At 38.2% G+C, this 21,901-nt stretch overlaps 1 protein-coding gene across 18 annotated transcripts in view; it reads right to left on the bottom strand.

Annotated features, from left to right (window-relative positions):
• MGA (MAX dimerization protein MGA) overlaps positions 1 to 21,901 on the bottom strand; it is a 159,838-nt gene that overhangs the window by 30,455 nt on the left and 107,482 nt on the right. For 17 of the 18 annotated variants that reach the window (XM_068549737.1, XM_068549726.1, XM_068549707.1 and 14 more), the window contains 4 exons: positions 21,332 to 21,463; positions 21,011 to 21,115; positions 18,962 to 19,620; positions 17,427 to 17,775 (listed from right to left, as the gene is read on the bottom strand). In XM_068549737.1, coding sequence (XP_068405838.1) covers positions 17,427 to 17,775; positions 18,962 to 19,620; positions 21,011 to 21,115; positions 21,332 to 21,463 — 1,245 coding nt within the window. The remainder of the gene's footprint in view (positions 1 to 17,426; positions 17,776 to 18,961; positions 19,621 to 21,010; positions 21,116 to 21,331; positions 21,464 to 21,901) is intronic. The other variant, XM_068549746.1, reaches the window with a different exon arrangement.

The raw sequence follows: 21,901 nt of genomic DNA, 5'->3' as shown, positions 1-21,901 counted from the left end.
AAAATAATCAAACAGATGCCCCCTAAGAAAACCTTTAGTTGCCCTCATGCACCTTAATTCATTCATCTATTAACCAAATATTTGTTGAATACCTATTATAAATCAGATACTGTTTTAGACACTAGAGTGAAAACAGCTATGACTAAAACAAAGTTCTTGGGATTCCCTGGTGGCGCAGTGGTTGAGAATCTGCCTGCTAATGCAGGGGACACGGGTTCGAGCCCTGGTCTGGGAAGATCCCACATGCCGCGGAGCAACTAGGCCCATGAGCCACAATTACTGAGCCTGCGCGTCTGGAGCCTGTGCTCCGCAACAAGAGAGGCCACAATAATGAGAGGCCCGCGCACCGCGATGAAGAGTGGTCCCCACTTGCCGCAACTAGAGAAAGCCCTTGCACAGAAACGAAGACCCAATACAGCCATAAATAAATAAAAATTTAAAAAAAAAAAAAAAAAACAACAAAGTTCTTGCCTTCACAGAGTTTATAATCCATAGGAGAAAACAAACTAATAAACATATAGTATCAAGTAAAAAGAGCATCATTGAACAATATAGCTGGGTAAATAAGGGATGAAGAGTTAACAGGAGATGCTATTATATTTAACATGGTCAGAAGAGATTTTCTCTAGTATCTTGGAAAGGTAATCATTCTATACTACGCTTTTTAATTTTACAAATAACAAATATTTATTGAACCTTACTATGTACAGACTCTAAGCACTTAATATGTTTTAAATCATGTAACTGTAACAATAGTCCTTGAGGTATTATTATTCCCATTTTGCAGAAGCTGAGGTTCAGGGAAGTCCATCAGTAAGAGGCAAAAGCAGGATCAAACCCAGTCAATCTGGCTCCAGAGCTGTTTCTGTTGCCTTCTGAAGACAAATTCTATTCAAAAGTTAGCCTGAACTCGGCACAGGAGCAAAAATACATTTAATACAAAAGCAATGAAACCTGACTGAGATGAAATCATACTATCAACAAGTTCTACACAAAGGAAAACGTGCATTGATTATTTAACCAAATTAAATGGAGGATCTAGGTTAATAGGCTGCTGGCTTTATTCTTAAAGCAAACTGCCCAATCCCATCAAGAAGACACAGAAGTAAACCTTGTTTTTTGAATTTCAAAGGTCAGTGCTCTGAGAGGATGTAGCTGACTCTGAACCAAAGACCCAAAATCTATGCCTAAAGTCACATAAAATGTGACTACGCAGCAACTGACACTTAGTCAGACACTTAATCTTTTATAACAAAGCAGTATCCAAACCGCTACCAGATTTCATAAGAAGTACATCTGCTCTGAACATTAAGACCCAACTCGTAAAGAACAATTTTGCCCAAAAGTCTCCTAAGGCTAACATCATTCAGAGCATAACCACAAAATACTGAATAAAGGCTTAAAATAGGGAGGAAAAAACCTTCAGAGCTAGAATGTGATTGGGCCAATTAATTAGCTACTTAGCAGTCTCTGTTATCCAACTTTTATAACTTAGCTTATTTATCACAAAATTCACAAAGGCTGGTAAGACCCCAGTATTCATTCATGTATTCAAATATTTAAATGTTCACTATGTATCAGACTTTGTAGATACAGTAATGAACAAAACTGACAAAAACCCCTGCCTTTATGGAGCTTACATTTAAATTGGAGGGAAGAGGGTAAGACAGGATATAAACAAGACAAATAATGAAAATATGTTGGATTTTGGTAAGTGCTTACGAGAAAAAACAAAGCAGAGAGAAGTAAATAGTATGTTTAGTGAGTATGTATTTTGAGGGGGAGTGTTGCAATTTTTAAAAGGGTAACCAGGGGGACTTCCCTGGCAGTCCAGTGGTTAAGACTTGGCCTTCCAATGCAGGGGGTGCGGGTTCAATCCCTGGTCAGGGAACTATGATCCCACATGCCTCATGGCCAAAAAAAAGCCCAAAACATAGGGTTTCCCTGGTGGCGCAGTGGTTGGGGGTCCGCCTGCCAATGCAGGGGACACAGGTTCGAGCCCTGGTCCGGGAAGATCCCACATGCCGTGAAGCGGCTGAGCCTGTGCGCCACAACTACTGAGCCTGTGCTCTAGAGCCCGCCAACCACAACTACTGAGACCGTGTGCCACAACTACTGAAGCCCATGTGCCTAGAGCCCGAGGCCTGCAACAAGAGAAGCCACCGCAGTGAGAAGCCCGCGCACCGCAACGAAGAGTAGCCTCCGCTCGCCTCAACTGGAGGAAGCTGTGCGCAGCAACGAAGACCCAATGCAGCCAAAAATAAATAAATAAATTCATAAAAATCAAAAAACAAAACATAAAACAGAAGCAATATTGTAACAAATAAAGACTTTAAAAAAAAAAGGCCCACATCAAAAAAAAACTCTTAAAAGTAATAATAATAGTAATAAAAGGGCAACCAGGGATGACCTTACAATGAAGGTGGTGTATATAGAGCCTCTACCACTCATTTGGTTAAAGCTTTATTGTCTAGTTTTACGAATTATTTCACACACATATTAATTCTACTACAAAAATAAAAGCCTTCAGGCAGGTCAAGTACTATTGTCTTACCTCTCTTAATCATCTTTCAACGATTTTCTAAGCCTCCATAAACTAATGATTATAATAAGTAAAGAACCCTTCTCATCTTTTTTTCTTTTGAAAATAATAGCTCCTAAATATACAATACTTCAGAAGAAACCCTCTTAAAATGTCTGAAAACATCCTAATTCCTCATAGGGAATCAAAGACAACTCTAAAGTTTCAATTGTGGATAAGAGGGAAAATGGTGGTTCCAATAAATAGGAGAGTTCACAAAACCTAATGAATTGAGTTCTGTTTAGGACATGTAAGACTGGAGTGACAGCAACATAACCAAGTAGGGTAAGAAATAAAAATTAGGACTGTCATTGGCAGAGACTACACCTGAAGCCATGAAAATGGACAGACTCCACACAAGGGCCAAAACAACAGTCCACTTCCTCACACTCCATTAGCCTGCTGTCCACCTGATTCCTTTACACAGCCTGGAATACAGGATAGAGGACTTCTCTGCTCCCCTCACAATACACTAGAGATCCTCGTACCCCTCCATCTGAAACCCAGATAAAGGGAGCTAGCAAAGGCAGGATAAGGGGAGAACCAGAGTGGCATATATTCACAGAAACCAAGAACAGAAACCTGTTTCAAGAAAGAATTAATATCCCCTCATTTCTACTCAAATGCCTTCTAAAATACACTATCTTCCCAAGGTTCCCTAGCGTTATCACTCTGTCTTCTGAGTTCTCGATAAGTCTTTTGTTCATGACACTTAAAACACATGGCACTTTTGTTATTGTGGCACTTAAAATTACCATAAATATATATCTACATGTTTACCATATACCTGTTTCATCAAACTGACAGTAACCTCTTACAGACGGACTTAGAAGCTAATTATCTGTATCTTAACTCCTCTCACTCCTAGCAGTGCCCAGCGTACTTGGCTCCATAAATGAAGTGTCAGACATGCAAGTCCCAGAAAACTGCTGTGCTAATAATCAGCATACTATATTCATCTCCCTCCTATTTTGAAGACATTTTCAACCTTTTTATTGTGAAATATAATACCCATAAAGTGCAGAAACAATGTATATACACCTTAATACATATTAACAAATACATTGTACAACCATGTAAACACTCTACAGATTAAGAAATGAAATACTGCCATAAACCCCGGAAACCTTTGCATGCTTTTCTCAGTCATAATCCTTCCCACAAGAGACTCACTTAAATGACAGCCACCTCCCTGCTTTCCTTTTTTAACACCAAACATCACACCTAAACATCATAGCTTAATTTTGCCTGCTTTTGGACTATACTACAAAGCTACAGTAATCAAGACAGTATGGTACTGGCACAAAAACAGAAATATAGATCAATGGAACACGATAGAAAGCTCAGAGATAAATCCACACACATATGGTCACCTTATTTTTGATAAAGGAGGCAAGAATATACAATGGAGAAAAGACAGCCTCTTCAATAAGTGGTGCTGGGAAAACTGGACAGCTACATGTAAAAGAATGAAATTAGAACACTCTCTAACACCATACACAAAAATAAACTCAAAATGGATTAAAGACCAAAATGTAAGGCCAGACACTATAAAACTCTTAGAGGAAAACACAGGCAGAACACTCTATGACATAAATCACATCAAGATCCTTTTTGACCCGCCTCCTAGAGAAATGGAAATAAAAACAAAAATAAACAAATGGGACCTAATGAAACTTAAAAGCTTTTGCACAGCAAAGGAAAACATAAACAAGAAGAAAAGACAACCCTCAGAATGGGAGAAAATGTTTGCAAATGAAGCAACTGACTAAGGATTAATCTCCAAAATTTACAAGCAGCTCATGCAGCTCAATATCAAAAAACGAAACAACCCAATCCAAAAATGGGCAGAAGACCTAAATAGACATTTCTCCAAAGAAGATATACAGATTGCCAACAAACACATGAAAAGGATGCTCAACATCACTAATCACTAGAGAAATGCAAATCAAAACTACAATGAGGTATCACCTCACACCAGTCAGAACGGCCATCATCAAAAAATCTACAAACAATAAATGCTGGAGAGGGTGTGGAGAAAAGGGAACCCTCTTGCACTGTTGGTGGGAATGTAAATTGATACAGCCACTATGGAGAACAGTATGGAGGTTCCTTAAAAAACTAAAAATAGAACTACCATACAATCCAGCAATCCCACTACTGAGCATATACCCTGAGAAAACCATAATTCAAAAAGAGTCATGTACCACAATGTTCACTGCAGCTCTATTTACAATAGCCAGGACATGGAAGCAACCTAAGTGTCCATCAACAGGTGAATGGATAAAGAAGACGTGGCACATATATACAATGGAATATTACTCAGTCATAAAAAGAAACGAAACTGAGTAATTTGTAGTGAGGTGGATGGACCTAGAGTCTGTCATACAGAGTGAAGTTAAGTCAGAACGAGAAAAATACTGTATGCTAAAACATATATATGGAATCTAAAAAAAAAAAAGTGGCTCTGAAGAACCTAGGCGCAGGACAGGAATAAAGACGCAGACGTAGAGAATGGACTTGAGGACATGGGGAGGGGGAAGGGTAAGCTGGGACGAAGTGAGAGAGTGGCATGGACATAAATACACTACCAAATGTAAAATAGATAGCTAGTGGGAAGCAGGCGCATAGCACAGGGAGATCAGCTTGGTGCTTTGTGACCACCTAGAGGGGTGGGATAGGGAGGGTGGGAGGGAGACGCAAGAGGGAGGAGATATGGGGATATATGTATATGTGTAGCCGATTCACTTTGTTATAAAGCAGAAACTAATGCACCATTGTAAAGCAATTATACTCCAATAAAGATGTTAAAAATATAATAATAATTTTGCTTACTTTTGAAATCTTTAAAGCATAATTACAGAGATGTGTTCTTTGCGTAGCTTTTTTTCTTCTCACACAACATATCTGTAAAATGCATCTATATGCTGTTGCACATAATTCATTTATTTTTACTGTGGTATACTACTCCACTGATTATTCATACTATTATTTATTCATTCTACTGCTATTAGGTATCTGGGTTTGTTTTCAGATTTTAGTTACTCTGAGTCTTGGTGCCATAAACATTGTTGTAGACCGCAGTTCTGCTGGTTACTTAGGAGTCAAACTGCTAGATCAAGGGCATGTGAATCACCAATTTCAGTAGGTACTGTCAAACTACTTTCCAAAGTGGTTATACCAATTTAAATTCCCATTAGCAGTGCATGAGAGTTCCCATTTATCAAGAGTTGATATTATCAGAGGATTTTTGTTATAACCATTCTGGCAGGCATGTAGTGGAATCTTGCTGTGGATGTAGTTTGCATTTCCACAATTATAAATGAGATGTTCAACATCCCTCCTGGCTATTTCTAGGTCCTTGCATTTTCATATAAATTTTGGAATCAGCTTTTCAAGCTTCACATAAAAAGCTGTCAAGATTTTGATTAGGATTGCAATGAAATTACAGATGAAAAAGAGAAGGAATACCATTACAATATCCAGTTTTGCTTGCTAACAGTTTTTTGGTTTTTTTGGTTTTTTGTTTTTTAATTTAAGAATGGATATTGAGAGGTTTCTGGGGAGGTGGTGGAGTAGGCAGCACTGCATATATAACTCCAGATCTGAACAACAACTGTACTGACAGAATCTGTCTGATGTATTTTGAAACTCTGGAGTCTGCTGAAGGCTTACAACTTCCAGGGGAAGACCTGGACAGTAAACTTTGTGTTCAATTTCAGCTCTTGGCACAATAGCAGTTACCCATTCTTCATCCCTCTTGTCACCTGGCAGGCAGCTGGGCATGTGTTCCTGGAGCAGCTTACACACAGTGGGAGCCAGGGTGAGCAGAAAGGACCCTGTCTTCCAAATGTCAGGGATCTCTACTCTGACTGATGCTTCTGGCAACAGAGGTGCAGACAAAGAGGCAGGAAGCCATTGCTGCTGAAGCTCCCCACACTATCGCAAGGCGTTACCCCTTTGTCTTAAGTAACTTCTAGGGGATTTAAATGGACAGCACCCTTTTCTCCTCTTCATTTTTCACTTTTTCCCCTTTTTGGGAGCCAGACACTAAAGACTAGAATGCTAAAAAAAACCAAAAAACAAAACAGAACAAAAAAACCAAAACCCTGCATATATGAGGAAAATTAGAAAGTGACTATGCATGCCCAATGAAAGGCTCAGAAAAGACCTGAGAACACCTTAAGTTTACACCTCAGGCTGATCCTTGGCACAAAGACAGCCTACAACAATCAAAAAAACAAAACCAATAACAAAACAAACAAACAGAAAACCCTGAGGAAGGAGAATCTGATTTCCAGAGTTACCACATTATTAGACTCAAATGTCCAGTGTTCCACAAAACATCACAAGGCATACAAAGAAACAAGAAAGTATGGCCAATTCAAAGGAAAAAAATAAATCAACAAACTGTCCCTGAAAAGGACCTAATGACAGATATACCAAAGACTTTAAAACAACTGTCTTAAAGATACTCAAAAAAATAAAGGAAGATGTGGAGAAAGTCAAGAAAACAATGTGTGAGTAAAATGGAAATACTGATAAAGAGACATAAAACCTGAAAGAAAGCAAAAAGCAATCCTGTAGCTGGAAAGTACAGTAACTAAAATGAAAAATTAGCTAGAGGGATTCAAAGACAGATTTGAACAGGCAAAAGAAAGAATCAGTGAACTTGAAGATCAGACAATGGAAATCATGGAGTCTGAGGAACAGGAATAAAAGAGATTAAAGACAAGTGAATAGAGCTTAAGGACCTGTGTGATACCATCAAGTGGACCAATATAGGCTTCACAGGCATTCCAGAGAGAGAAGAGAAAAAGAAATGGGCAGAGAGAACATCTGAAGAAATAACAGCTGAAAACTTTCAAACTTCAAGGAAAGACATGAATATAAACATCCAGAAAGCCCAACAAATTCCAAGATGAACTCACAGAGACCCACACTGAGACACATTATAATCAAACTTTCAAAAGAGAAAGACAAGCAGCAAGAAATGAATCATCACAAGGGATCCTCAATAGAAATATGAGCAGATTACTCATCTGAAACTTTGGAAGCCACCAGAGAGTGAGCTGATCTATTCAAAGTGCTAAAATCCTATATGTGGCAAAACTGTCCTTCAATAGTGAGGGAGAAATTAAATTCTCAGATAAACAAAAGCTGAGGTAGTTCATGACCATTAAACCTGCCTGCAAAAAATATTCAAGGGAGTTCTGCAAGGTGAAATGAAAGGACACTAGACAATAATTCAAACTTATATGCAAAAATAAAGATCTCACTACAGGTAAATACATGGGCAATTATAAAAGCCAGTATTATTATAACAATGGTTTGTAACTGCACTTTCCATTTTCTACAGGATTTGAGAGAGTAATACATTTAAAGGGAAAAAATCATTACTATGAAAGTTAGCATTACTGTATTTTTAGTTTATAACTCCAAATCTTGTTTTCTACATAATTTAAGAATTAAGGCACTTTAAAAAATTATTTATGTTTTTGAAGACACAATGTATAAATATGTAATACTGTGACATCAACAACCAAAAGATATGGAAACATAGCTATAAAGGAGAAGAGTTTTTCTATGTTATTCAAGTTAAGTTGGTATAAATTCACATTAGAATGTTATAACTTCAGGATGTAAATGTAACCCCTATGGTAACCACAAAAAAATAGCTATAGAATACCCGTAAAGGAAATGAGGAAAAAATTTAAACATTTCACAACAAAATATCAACTAAACACAAAATAATACAGTAATGTAGGAAATGAGGAACTAAAGAGTTTTAAGGCATATAGAAAACAAACAGCACAATGACAGAAGTCCCTCCTTATCAATAATTATTTTAAATGTAAATAGATTAAATTCTCCCATCAAAAGAAAGATCGGCAGAATCGATTAAAAAAACGCATGATCCAACTACACCCTGTGTACAAGAGACTCACTTGAGAGCCAAAGATACAAACAGGTTGAAAGTGAAAGGATGGAAAATGATATTCCATGCAAGTAATAACTAAAAGAGAACAGGGATGGCTATACCAAGATCAGACAAAGTAAACATTAAATCAAAAAAGGTTGCAAGAGACAAAGAAGGACATTATATATTAATAAAAGGTTCAATCCATCCAGAAGAAATAACTATCACAAACATTTACACACCTAATGACAGACCACCAAAATACGTGATGCAAAAACTAACAGAATTGTATTAGATGGCATCTTCTTCCTTCATAATGCTGTTTCGCCTACATTGAAAATCTGTAGTTTAGTGTAGCAACCTTCATTAATTATGTGAGATAGATCTTCTGGATAACTTGCTGCAGCTTCTATATCAGCACTTGCTGCTTCTCCTTGCACTTTTATGTTACTGAAGACAGCTTCTTTCCATAAACTTCAAGGACCAACCACAGCTAGCTTCAAACTTTTCTTCTGCAGCTTCTTCACCTCTCTCAGCAGCCTTCATAGAATTGAAGAGAGTTAGGGCCTTGCTCTGGATTAGGCTTTGGCTTAAGGGAATGTTGTGACTGGTTTGATATTCTATTCAAACCACTTAAACTTTCTGAATGCCAGCAATAAGACTGTTTCGCTTTCTTATTATTCATGTGTTCACTGAAGTAGCATTTTTAATTTCCTTCAAGAACTTTTCCTTTGCATTCACAACTTGGCTAACTGTTTGGGGCAACAGGCCTAGCTTTCAGCCCATCTCAGCTTTTGACATGCCCTCCTCACTAAGCTTAATCATTTCCAACTTTGATTTAAAATGAGAGATGTAAGACTCTTCCTTTCACTTGAAAACTTAGAGGCCGTTGTAGGGTTATTAATCGGCCTTATTTCAGTATTGTTGTGTCTCAGGAAATAGGGAGGTCAAGGAGAGGGAGAGAGATGGGAAAGAGCCAGTAGAGTAGTCAGAACACACACAACATTCATTAAATTTGCCATCTTATATCGGTGCAATTCATAGAGCCCCAAAACAATTACATTAGTAACATCAGAGATCACTGATCAAGGATCACCAAAACAAGTGTAATTATAATGAAAAAGTTTGAAATATTGTGAGAATTACCGAACTATGACACAAAGACACGAAGGGAGCATATGTTGCTGGAAAACATGGTGCCAAGAGACTTGCTGGACGCCAGATTGCCACAAACCTTCAATTTATAAAAACTGCAGGGGCTTCCCTGGTGGCGCAGTGGTTGAGAGTCTGCCTGCCAATGCAGGGGACGCGGGTTCGAGCCCTGGTCTGGGAGGATCCCACATGCCGCGGAGCAACTGGGCCCGTGGGCCACAACTGCTGAGCCTGCGCGTCTGGAGCCTGTGCTCCACAACAAGAGGCCGCGACAGTGAGAGGCCCGCGCACCGCGATGAAGAGTGGCCCCCGCTTGCCGCAACTGGAGAGAGCCCTCGCACAGAAACGAAGACCCAACACACCCAAAAATAAATAAATAAATTATAAAAACTGCAGTATCTGCAAAGCACAATAAAGCCAAGTACAATAAAATGAGGTATGTGAATGTCTTTTTCTTTATCCCAACTACATCAGCTTTATAGTTATGTCTTAAAATCAGGTAGTGTAAGTCTATCAACTATGTTCTTTATCAAAGTTATTTATTAAAGGACTATTCTAAGTCCTTTGTTTTCCATATACATTTTAGAAACAACTCGCCAATTTCTACCAGAAGAAGTCTGTTGAGGTTTTGATTGGAACAGCATCAAATTTATAAATCAATCTGAGGAAAACTGTATCTCACCAACAGAGTCCTCTGATGCATGAAAACTGTGTACCTCTCCATTAAGTTAGATCTTTTAAAGTGCTCTCAGCACTTATTAGTATAAAGTGGGTTTTTTTTTTTGCAACTTTTGTTAGATTTATCCTTAAGCATTTCATTTCTTTGTATGTTCTTTAAATGGTATTTTTAACTCCAATTTCCAGTTGTTCATTGGTATATATACAAATACACTGTATACTGATATTGTTGTATGCTGTAACCTCACTAAACTAACTTACAGTTCTAGTAGCTTTTTTGTAGATTCCCTAGAATTTCCCTATCTATGAAAAAGCCAATTTTATTTCTTCCTTTCCAACCTGGATGCATTTTCTTTTTCATGCCTTACTGCACTGGCTAGAATGTATGATGTTAAATAGACATGATGAAAGAGGACAATATTCCTCACTCCTCATCTCTGGGGAAAAGCACTCAGCACCATTAGTATGTTGGCTGTAGAGTTTTTGTTTTTTGTTTTTGTTTGTGTTATAATATTTATTTATTTATTTGGTTGTGCCGGGTCTTAGTTGGGGCTCGCGGGCTCCTTAGTTGCAGCACTTGGGTTCCTTAGTTGTGGCATGCGAACTCTTACTTGCAGCATGCATGTGGGATCTAGTTCCCTGACCAGGGATCGAAACCAGGCCCCTTACATTGGGAGTGCAAAGTCTTACCCACTGCGCCACCAGCGATGTCCCTGTAGAGTTTTTTATAGATGCTCCTTATCAGGTTGAGGAAGTCTCCTTCTATTCCTAGTGTGCTTAAGAACTTTTACCAGAAATGGATTTTGTCAATTTTTCAAAATATCTATTGAAATCATCATATGGCATTTTTTTAAAAGTCTGTTACGGGGCTTCCCTGGTGGCGCAGTGGTTGAGGGTCTGCCTGCCAATGCAGGGGACGCGGGTTCGAGCCCTGGTCTGGGAGGATCCCACATGCCGCGGAGCAACTGGGCCCGTGAGCCACAACTACTGAGCCTGCACGTCTGGAGCCTGTGCTCTGCAACAAGAGAGGCCGCGACAGTGAGAGGCCCGCGCATCGCGATGAAGAGTGGCCCCCATTTGCCGCAACTAGAGAGAGCCCTCATACAGAAACAAAGACCCAACACAGCCAAAAATAAATAATAAATAAAAATTAAAAAAAAAAAAGTCTGTTACGGTAATGGTGAACTACAGTGATTATTTTCAGGTGTTAAATTAACCCTGCGGACCTGGAATAAATCCCACTAGGCCGTGATGTACCATCCTTCAAATATACTCTTGGATTTGATTTGCTGAATTTTCATTTATAATTTATATATATATATATTCATCCCTCAGGGATATTACTCTACAGTTCTATTGTAATGTCTTTTTCTAGTTTGAGTATCAGGGTAATGCAGGTCTCATAGAATAAAACCATTTTACGGAAGTGTTTGTGTAGACTGGATATTATTTCTTCCTTAAACAGTTTTGTAGAATTAACCATGAAGACATCTGGAACTGGGGTCATTATTGTGGGAGTTTTCACTACAAGTTCACAGGTACAGGGCTAAGCAATTACTTATTTCTTCTTAAGTGAGTCTGGTAGCTTTGTGTCTTTCAAAAAATTTGTTCATTTCATCTAAGTTGTCCAATTTATTGGCATAAAATTGTTCCTAATATTTCCTTATTATCCTTTTAAAGTCTGCAGTAATGTTACTTCTCATCCCTGATATTGGTAATTTTTGTGTTCTTTTTCCTAATCAGTTTCCTACAGATATCAATTTTATTGATGACTCGTAGGTATACATCTCCAACAAAATTCTAAGTGGTCTGAGAAAGGAGGAACACCAGATTTTTAATCCTTTGTCATGGTACAACCCGCAGCAGGTAAGCACAGTACTTTTATATCAATACCACCTGCAGTATTTTTAGACAAATGCAAGAGTAAATAGGTGATAAGAGTGAAGGCCAAATTTCAGAAATTGTATCTTACACAGTAGAAAAAACACAAAGACTTGGAAAACTTGGGTTCAAATCCCTACCGCTCACTTAACAGCAATGTGACCTTGAGGAAGAAGTCACTTAAACCCTCTAAGCACTCGGTTAGTGTATTTATAAAATGGAGAAACCTCCTTATCACAAAAGGTTGCAAGATTTAAATGACATACCCTTATACAGTGCTCTTCACAAAGACTGTCTAATAACGTTAGTATCCCTCTGTTCACATCAATGGATTAATGGGCCACTAATGGCAGAACAATTTTTAAGTCTATTACAATGACAAAAAAAGCTATCATCAAATGCCTAGACTTCATGCATTAAAAACACTAATTTTTAATTCATACATTAACTACAGAATAAATACACAAACACGAAAAAATTCAAGCTGTACAAAATGACACAAAAATGAAAGGCAAGTCTTCCACCCTACCCAGTGTCACAGTCCCCACGACTGACTACTTCAACCATTTGTGTTTAGTTTTGGTGGTTACCTCAATAATCCTAAATCAAACACTTCCCCTCAACTCCATGATTTAGCAGTGGCTAAGGACTCAAGTGTGATGAAAGATAAGGAAATTAGCATCCTAAACTTGCTCCACCTTTCATCTTCTGTCGGCTATAGCGCTACTTTCACATTGTCATGGTTTATAGTACTGATTTCTGTTCTAACATTCTATTTGGAACTTTAGCAATTTGTATATGCCAATTCTAAAAATCGAAATACCAATACATTTGCTTACAAAATTATGCTTATGTGATCAATCCTTGTAGAATCAACTGTGACTGACCCCTTAGAGGAAGAAAATGTAATTCTATACCACTAAATTTGTTGAAACTGTCCAACAGATTCTTTTTTCTTATACTCTTAATTGCTCAAAATTTTACCAAAAATTGTATTGGTTCACAGTTGGACCATAATTTTCCTGTACAAATTTTTTCCTTCCAGTGTTCTTGTTTTTTTAATTGATGAAGGTGGCGTGAATCTTCACCTAAACATTAATCATCCAGGTTCTTAACGATGTCATTTCTTAAAATAAACCTAATATTCTCTTAAAGATAGTCTTCTCAGCATCTTTAGATTTTCTACTTTAAATTAGACTACTTGCTTTCTAGTCTTGCTTTGTAGTTGTCATCCTAAGATTGTTTTCTCCCCCTCTTGGGACGGGTCCACAATTCACCAGATGTTATCTCATGCTTCTTGAATTTTTTGTTTTCCATTTTCTGGAGCACAACCTCAAGAAATTCACCAGGAGTCTGTAAGAGATCAACTTCCTGCATCCTGATTGTATGTTTTAATATATCTCTATCTCATGCATAATTATAAATTATGGTTTATAATTTGGCCAAGAGTGCTAGGTTAAAAATTCATCCAATCCCCACTTGACTCTAATTTTTTTTGGGGGGGGGGGGGCTTAGTCGAGTCTTAGTTGCATCACACAGGATCTTTCATTGCAGTGCGCAGGCTCCTCGCTGCGGCACGTGGGCTTCTCTCTAGTTGTGGTGCGTGAGCTCCAGAGCGAGTGGGCTCTGTAGTTGTGGTGCACGGGCTTCCAGTTGCCCCATGGCATACGGGATCCTCCCCGACGAGGGATCGAACCTGCATCCCCTGCATTGGAAGGCGAATTCTCAACCACTGGACCACCAGGTAAGTCCCTAGACTCTGATTTTAGAAACAATGATTCAAACGTCCTGTGTTACTTTGATATCAAACTGATTCTAAATCCTTCCTAGGAAAAGTGCCTTCTCTTTAAAAGAGTGCAGGATATCTTCTTCATCCTCAATGCTCTGAAACGTCAGAAGAATGTGTCTAGATAGTCACCTTAAAATTATTTCTGCCTGGTATTCAGTGGGCCCTTAAAATCAGAAGTGTCATGTCTTTCAGCTCCGAGACATTTTCTATCATCATTTCTTTTTTTTTGGGGGGGGGGGGGCCATGCTGCACAGCATGCAGGATCTTAGTTCCCTGACCAGGGATCAAACCCTCGCCCCCCGCAGTGGAAGCACGGAGTCTTAACCACTGGACCACCAGGGAAGTGCCTCCACCATCATTTCTTTGAGTAATTTCTCTCTTCCATTTCTCTCCTCACTTTCTCCAACTCCTTTAAATCACAGCAATTTTTTTTCTCGTTTTCCTCCTATCTTTTTGCAAAACATACTGATAGATTTCTTCAACTTCTTCCAGTTTTTGTATTTATTTTTGTTTGTTTTCGGTCTCAGCAACATTTCTGTCTCCAAGAACTCTTCGCTATTTCTACTCCTTTTACAGAGCAATCATAACACAAATATCTTCCCTCCTTTCCTCACTGTCCCCTAACAGTACAAGAAAATTAATGGCTCCTAGAGCATCGTAGACTATGTCTTTCAGTAAGGACTATACCAGTGAGAAAACCCAAATATACTATGATAATTGGCTGCCTTCTGGAGTTTAACTCTGATTAAGACACAGGGTAAAGACTCTACCAAGAAAGCAAAGTAATAAACCTAACAGATACACAGTATTCCTACTGCTGTGGCTTTTGTAACTTATTTCTGTTGCTTTGAAATGGAAAAGTGTTGCTGTAAGCGCAGGATGGGAATAAACTCAATAAGGAGATATGGATAAAACTAAATTAATAATTTTGTATTATATTTCATTTTAAACCTTTTAAATCATATTTACAGAAAGATCATTTAGGTATATGAAGGTAATACCTTATTTAAACACTGAAATACCGATTAAAACAGCCTGGCACTGGTCACAAAATGGAGAGCAGAAACCAAAAACAGACCCAAACATTGGTATATTTTAATTTCTTTTATCATAAGTGACATTTTAAACCAGTAGGGAAAGTATTTATTCTCAACAAGTGATGGTACAACCAGCTAGCCATTTGGGGGAAAAATGAAGCCCTACAACAAATCTCACATCAAATAAATTCCAGATATATTAACAATTTAATTTTTTAAGCCCATGTATTAATCTAAATATTTTTAAATCTTGAGGATAGAGAAAGACTTTCTACGTAAGATTCCAAAGAACCAAAACCTTAAAAAGAAGAGACCACCAGACTTAACCATCTCTGATTTTCCTTTGTCAGGGGAGGTGGGAAGACCTTTGAACAAAATTAAAATATAAATTACGAAATTACAACCTGGAAAAAAATAAAACTCTGGGAAACATACGGGGAAAAAAAGCCACTCCAATAAAAGTTAGCAAAGAGTTTTAAAAAGCAATTTACAGAAGAAAGTTTATGACAAATAATAAACCTATCACTGAAGAAATATAAATTTAAGACATCAGTTTCTGCCTATTAGTTTGAAATATCCAATGTTAAGAATATAGAAGTGGGCTTCCCTGGTGGCGCAGTGGTTAAGAATCCGCCTGCCAATTCAGGGGACATGGGTTCGAGCCCTGGTCCGGGAAGATGCCACATGCCACGGAGCAACTAAGCCCGTGCGCCGCAGCTACTGAGCCTGTGCTCTAGAGCCCACGAGCCACAACTACTGAGCCCAGGCACATCTACTAAAGCCCACGTGCTCTAGAGCCCGTGCTCCGCAACAAGAGAAGCCACCGCAATGAGGAGCCTGCGCACTGCAACAAAGAGTAGCCCCCGCTCACTGCAACTAGAGAAAGCCCGCGCGTAGCAACGATGACCCAACACAGCAAGAAAGGAAGGAAGGAAGGAAAGAAAGAAAAGAAAGAAAGAAAGAAGGAAAGAATATAGAAGTGGCACTATCCAAATACTGGTAAATGTGTAGTTGGTATAATTCTAGCAACATTTAGAAATGTTTAAAAAGCACTCATTGTCACAGCAATTCCACTTTTAATAGCCTATACCGAACATGGATGTTCATCACTGTACTGTTTGAAAACCCAAAAAGGTTAAATGTCCAGCCAAAAGGACTGTAATAATATGAAGGTATTAAAACTAAAATTATAATATAGAGCTGCACTTGTTAATATGGAAAGCAGAACATGACTTTATGATATGAAATTTCTAAAAGTTACCACATACACAGTAGTTCCATTTCTATAAAAATATATATACATATGCACACAAGTGGATTAATAGAAAATCTTGGAAGAATATATGTAAAAATATTAATCATCCAATCTAACTGAAGTAAGTACACGGCAAGCAATTAACAAATGTAAATATAAACTGCCAAAAATGGAATATTAATCCTCTAATAAACTAAGAAGCAAGGAACTCTTCAATTACATGGTAAAATTATAGTCAGTCTATTTAAACAAAACAAAAAGATATAATAGGAAGGAAAAAAAGTCAAAAATGAAATATGTAACTTGAATCTACATAACATTATACTAAAAAGGAAAAATAAGCTTTTCAAAAGAGTATGTAATGCTCAACTCAGTTATGCCCTTATTCTGTCCCCAAATCTCCAACCAACTGATGAATGGCTCAAACCATGACCAGAAGGTCTTTCTGTAAACTTCTTCCTTTAGAAAATAAAATGATGTGTGCTGGCTGACTTGATTGTGGTAATTATTTCACAAAGTATACATATGCCATACCATCATGTTGTACATTTTACGTGCAATTTGTCAATTATACCTAAATTCAGCTTGGGGGAAAAAAAGAAAATGATAGATTACCATGATCATATGTATATTCAAAGAACATGAGGGCCGTGAAGTGAGGGAGTCGGGGCAAGACACACGGAAAAAAAGATGAAGCCTCAAAGGCATTCTGAAAATCCAAATAAGAGAATGATTCAAATTTAGCACAAAAAAGCTATCTTCAAGAGAAAATTTCAATTTAAAATAAGGCATGCGTGCGCAGTTGTGTGTATGTCGCACGTGCCATATAGAAAGAGCATTTTAAGGATAATAAGAAATTTTTATGAGATCATTGATTAGGATTAAAGTAAGTAATATTTGAAATACGTTTTCAAATAACCATACTTTTCCTCTTTTCTCTTTTTTTTTTTTTTGGCCACACCGTGTGGCATGCGGGATCTTAGTTCCCCAACCAGGGATTGAACCCGTGCCCCCTGCCTTGGGAGCACAGAGTCTTAACCACTGAACCACCAGGGAAGTCCCGAAATAACCATACTTCTCTTTAAAAAAAAAAAAAAAAAACTACACTGTTTTAACTCTCAATTAATACTCACTGTATTCTAGCTTCTTTCTCTTCTTTTTCTCTTTCAATTGTTCTTCCTCCTCCCTGACTCCCTCTTCTCCTTCTTCTCTTTGCTCCTCTCCCAAATTATCATAAAATACTGGATCACGATGAGCAGTCTTCCTCTGGAAATGCTTAGTTTTGGATCCCCCTTTAACAAGTACAACTTTTCTTTTCAAACAAGTGCAGCCAAACATGCAGTCTGGTCGGCGGCAGTGAGCAGGCTGGCGTTTCTCCAAAGCTAGACTTGAACATACACAACCCAATCGACAGAAGTCATTGTTGCATGGAGGGGCTCGTTTCCTTATGATCGTGTGGATGGGTTTAGTTTTGAGAGATGCCTAAAGTTAAAGTAGAATATTATAAATCTACTAAATCATCCCCTAACAACTTACAGTCATATACTGGTCTGCCTTCTCCAACTCTGAGCACTCAGTACTAACAGTACGAGATTAGTGCAGATTCAAAGGACAAAACATGAATATAAACAGAACTCTAAGCAATCTCCCATTCTAATGCATAGCACAGACAAGAAAGAGAATAAATAGTTTAATTAATTATGAGCCAAAATATCAACAAGGATGAACGTATTCTCAATAGAAATCATGCATAATGTTCTATAGCAGGGGTTGACAAACTTAAGGCCCATGGGCCAAATCCAGCCTACTTCCTAACTAAAGTTTCATTGGAACACAGCCAGGTTCACTCATTTACATAACATCTATGGCGTTACAGTAGCAGAGCTGAGTAACTGCAACAGAGACTGTATGGCCTGCAAAGCCTAAAATATTTACTATCTGCCCCTTTACATAAATAGTTTACTGACCCCTGCTCTATGATAATTAATAATTAATTAATAATTAATAAAAAGAGAACATTATAATACATGCATAAAAGTCTTTAGGAATGATTGATTATAAAGGACACAATCTGTATTTCGTCCCAACATCTGATGATCTTCAGCTCTAGAATTTAGTCACAGAATTTAAAAAATGGAAAGTAAAGTACAGAAATTTCATGACAAAAAAATTACCCACGTGCTGCTGTATCATTTCACATGCACTGAGGCTGCTAACACAGGTGAATCAACAATTAATGAAAATTTCTTAATATAAAATTTTAAGAAAGACAAAAACTTTTTCTCTGTAGGTTTATAATTTGGGGGATTTTTCTGGGATTTAATACCATCTAAGCGGAGTTTTTAAAGCTGTTTTAACAAGATCAGTAAACGCACTTGACCACATGCTGGAGAATGAAATTAGAAAAGTTCAGAATGGCCAGCTGCCTTTACACAGGAGAGGGACAATTCAAAAGCACAATTGTACAGTCTCCCTCTGCTGGCAGGAGGAATCTACACATGGTGTCTAGTTGATAAAGAAGAACAAACATGGAAGACATTTCCTTAGTTGTCACTAAGGTAACTAAAAGCCCCATCCTCCTGCCAAAAAGCCCCATTCCCATTTCTCCTGACTACCTAATTCTCTCTAGCCAAGACTAATATGCTTCTGGAAAACAACAGATACTTACTTGAGCCGTAAGCAGAGTTGTTAAGGATACATCTGCTCGCTCTTCAGTGATATAGGTCCTTGGTTTTCCTTCCCAAAGTGCACAGTCTTCCAGATCCATTAACTTCACTTGAGATTTAGACAATCCTGGAGGGCGAGTTCCCTGTTGCTGCTGCTGCTGTTGGTGTGCCTGCCGCAAACTAATCTGCTTTGGAAATGTATTTTCATCTAAAGTTGGCACAACCAAGTTATTCACCCGATTTTCTGAGATGGTGGTTGAAGAATTCTTGGTAACCTTATCTCCTGGAATAATATGACTATGTTTCTGCTTTGGTGAAACAGGGTATGGTAAAATGGATTTATAAGATGATTTAGTTCGGCCACTGAAAGGTGCCTGTTTGTTTTGAGACTTTGCCTTTCGAGAGACAGAGGGTACAGAATGAGGCTTCAAAGAGTAAGAGGTAGAAGGGGAAATGGTAGATTGCTTCTTCAGTACACTATCAAGTGTTCGAACATAGCTGGTACTCTTGGTGGGAAGCTGGTATACCACAGGAGATGTGGGAGCATTAGAAGAGAAACCCATGCTTGTTTCCATCAGCTTGCCTTCATTTTCCAAGTACTCATCCAGCTTATCACTGCAGAAAGCAGAACGGTTTTTCAATGAACCTTCTGAATTTCCACCTAGAAATAAAGAGACACAGATACTTAAATCTAGGACAGATCTTTATATCTATAGAAAAATATACTTAAAAAGGCCAGGAGCAGGGGCTTCCCTGGTGGCGCAGTGGTTAAGAATCCGCGTGCCAATGCAGGGGACACGGGTTCGAGCCCTGGTCCGGGAAGATTCCACATGTCACGGAGCAACTAAGCCCGTGCGCCACAACTACTGAGCCTGTGCTCTAAAGCCCGTGAGCCACAGCTACTGAGCCCACGTGCCACAGCTACTGAAGCCTGCGCGCCTAGACCCCATGCTCTGCAACAAGAGAAGCCACCGCAATGAGAAGGCCACGCACCAGGACGAAGAGCAGCCCCCGCTCCCTGCTACTAGAGGAAGCCCGTGCGCAGGAACGAAGACCCAACGCAGCCAAAAATAAATAAATTAATCAAATAAATTTAAAAAAAAAAAGGCCAGGAATTTATAAGCTACTAAATCTTCCAAACTATCCCTCCTCAGAAGTAAGGAAAAATATAAAATATAAAGCCAAGTAAAGACACTGAATGTCATATACCAATTACATTAAAGTCCATTATCTAAAATTATCTTATTACATATATTTAACATTTTGCAAAATGCTAACAATAGTAATAATTAACACTAAGAGTCGACAACCTCTTACGACCTTAGTATAGAGATGAGACATAAGTAAAAACATAAACGCAAAAAATATACTTAAATTTGACCTCAACAGAATACCAAGAGGTTACTTAAGGGATTGCAATACCTGGATTCTGACACAAAACACAAGGGAAGAGGATAAGGGCACAAAAAGAGGACTATAAAATTTAGTTTTTATGGAACAAGAAAAAGCAAGTTTAGTAGAAAGACAAGCATTACACTATTATAACACTACAAAGATTCAAAGATGAGAAAAACTATATTGGACAAATGGTAAATTTATCTGGCTAGAGTGTAACTGCAAACAAGTGTAATGGAAAGGAAAAGCACTAAGAAAGGAGACCAATAAGCATACAGTCAAAATTTAGATTTTAGATTGGATTTAGAAGTTTATTTTGAAGTACTACAATGCTATTGGGAATCACCATACAGCTCTGAAGCACACAGTTCTGAAATAATGCTTGAGAATGATGCTTTTTATAACTGTAGGAACCAAAAGGAAGTGCACTTTGAAAAGGCTGCAAGGATTATTTAAGCTTGATATGGTTAGCGACTGAACCCCAGGATGGGGACTATGGGACACAGAAAATGAACAAAAACAGCCAAGACAATTATTTTCAGTTTACTTTAAAGCATGGAAAGGAGATAAAGAGAAACAACCAAGGCTTACTTTTACCAAAAGTCTTTGGCCACATGTTTCAGAATGTATTTATAAGTTTTTAAAAAGCTGATTACCTTCATTCCTAGATGCAGAAGCACTATGAAACTTTCCCCTCCATCCCTTGATCTTGGTGAAGTCATTAGTCTTCCCTGTCCTAGAAACAAAGGGAAATCCAGCATCTATAAAAGAAAAAGTAAAAAAGATGATCAAAATTCTAGCAAGCCAATATTTAATATCTAATTAGCTACTAAAATTTCATCTAAAATGTATGAATCATCATTAAGACTCATCACTAGATAAAAGATCTACATTAGAGTACCCCGTATGTCTGTAACAATGGTAGCATTTTATTTTTATCACAAATTTGTTTGACTTTACAAATGCTACGCACTCACCAGGTGAGGCAGGGTTGGTTCCTGTAAGGTTCCAGAAAGGAAAGCTAGTGGCTGGAGCCAAAGGTAGCTGTACTCCCAAGTATTTAAGATCAATACTCATTGCTGGATCCACTGAATTCAATTTTAAGCCAACTACAAGAAAAAAGGACCACAAATCATTATGGTTTTTTTAATCTTTGGTTGGGGGGTGGGGTGGGGTGAGGTAGGGGGATAATAGAGATCAAGAAAAAGTGGAGAACAGAAATGATGAAATAAAAATTGAAAGTGACAGACAGACTTTAAGGTGGCCTCATGATCCTCACCTCCTGGGTATTACATATTTGCATATTCGTCCCCTTCCCTTCTTGAGTGTGGGTGAGGCCTGTGATTTGTTTCTAACTGATGGAATGTGGCAAAAGGGGCAGGATGTACATACATGATTATGTGTATGTGATAATATAAGAGTAAGTATATCACCCATCCTGCTAGAGCTACAAGGATATAAATTCTGCCAACAATCTGAGGGAAACCGGAAGCAGATCCCTCCCCAGTCAAGCCTTTGATGAGGAACCAGGTCTGACATCTTGATTG

Source organism: Eschrichtius robustus, chromosome 1 (genome assembly GCF_028021215.1).
Source record: "Eschrichtius robustus isolate mEscRob2 chromosome 1, mEscRob2.pri, whole genome shotgun sequence".
Lineage (NCBI taxonomy): Eukaryota > Metazoa > Chordata > Mammalia > Artiodactyla > Eschrichtiidae > Eschrichtius > Eschrichtius robustus.
Note: the sequence above shows the minus strand (reverse complement) of the source record. Positions and strands in the feature narration are given on the sequence as shown.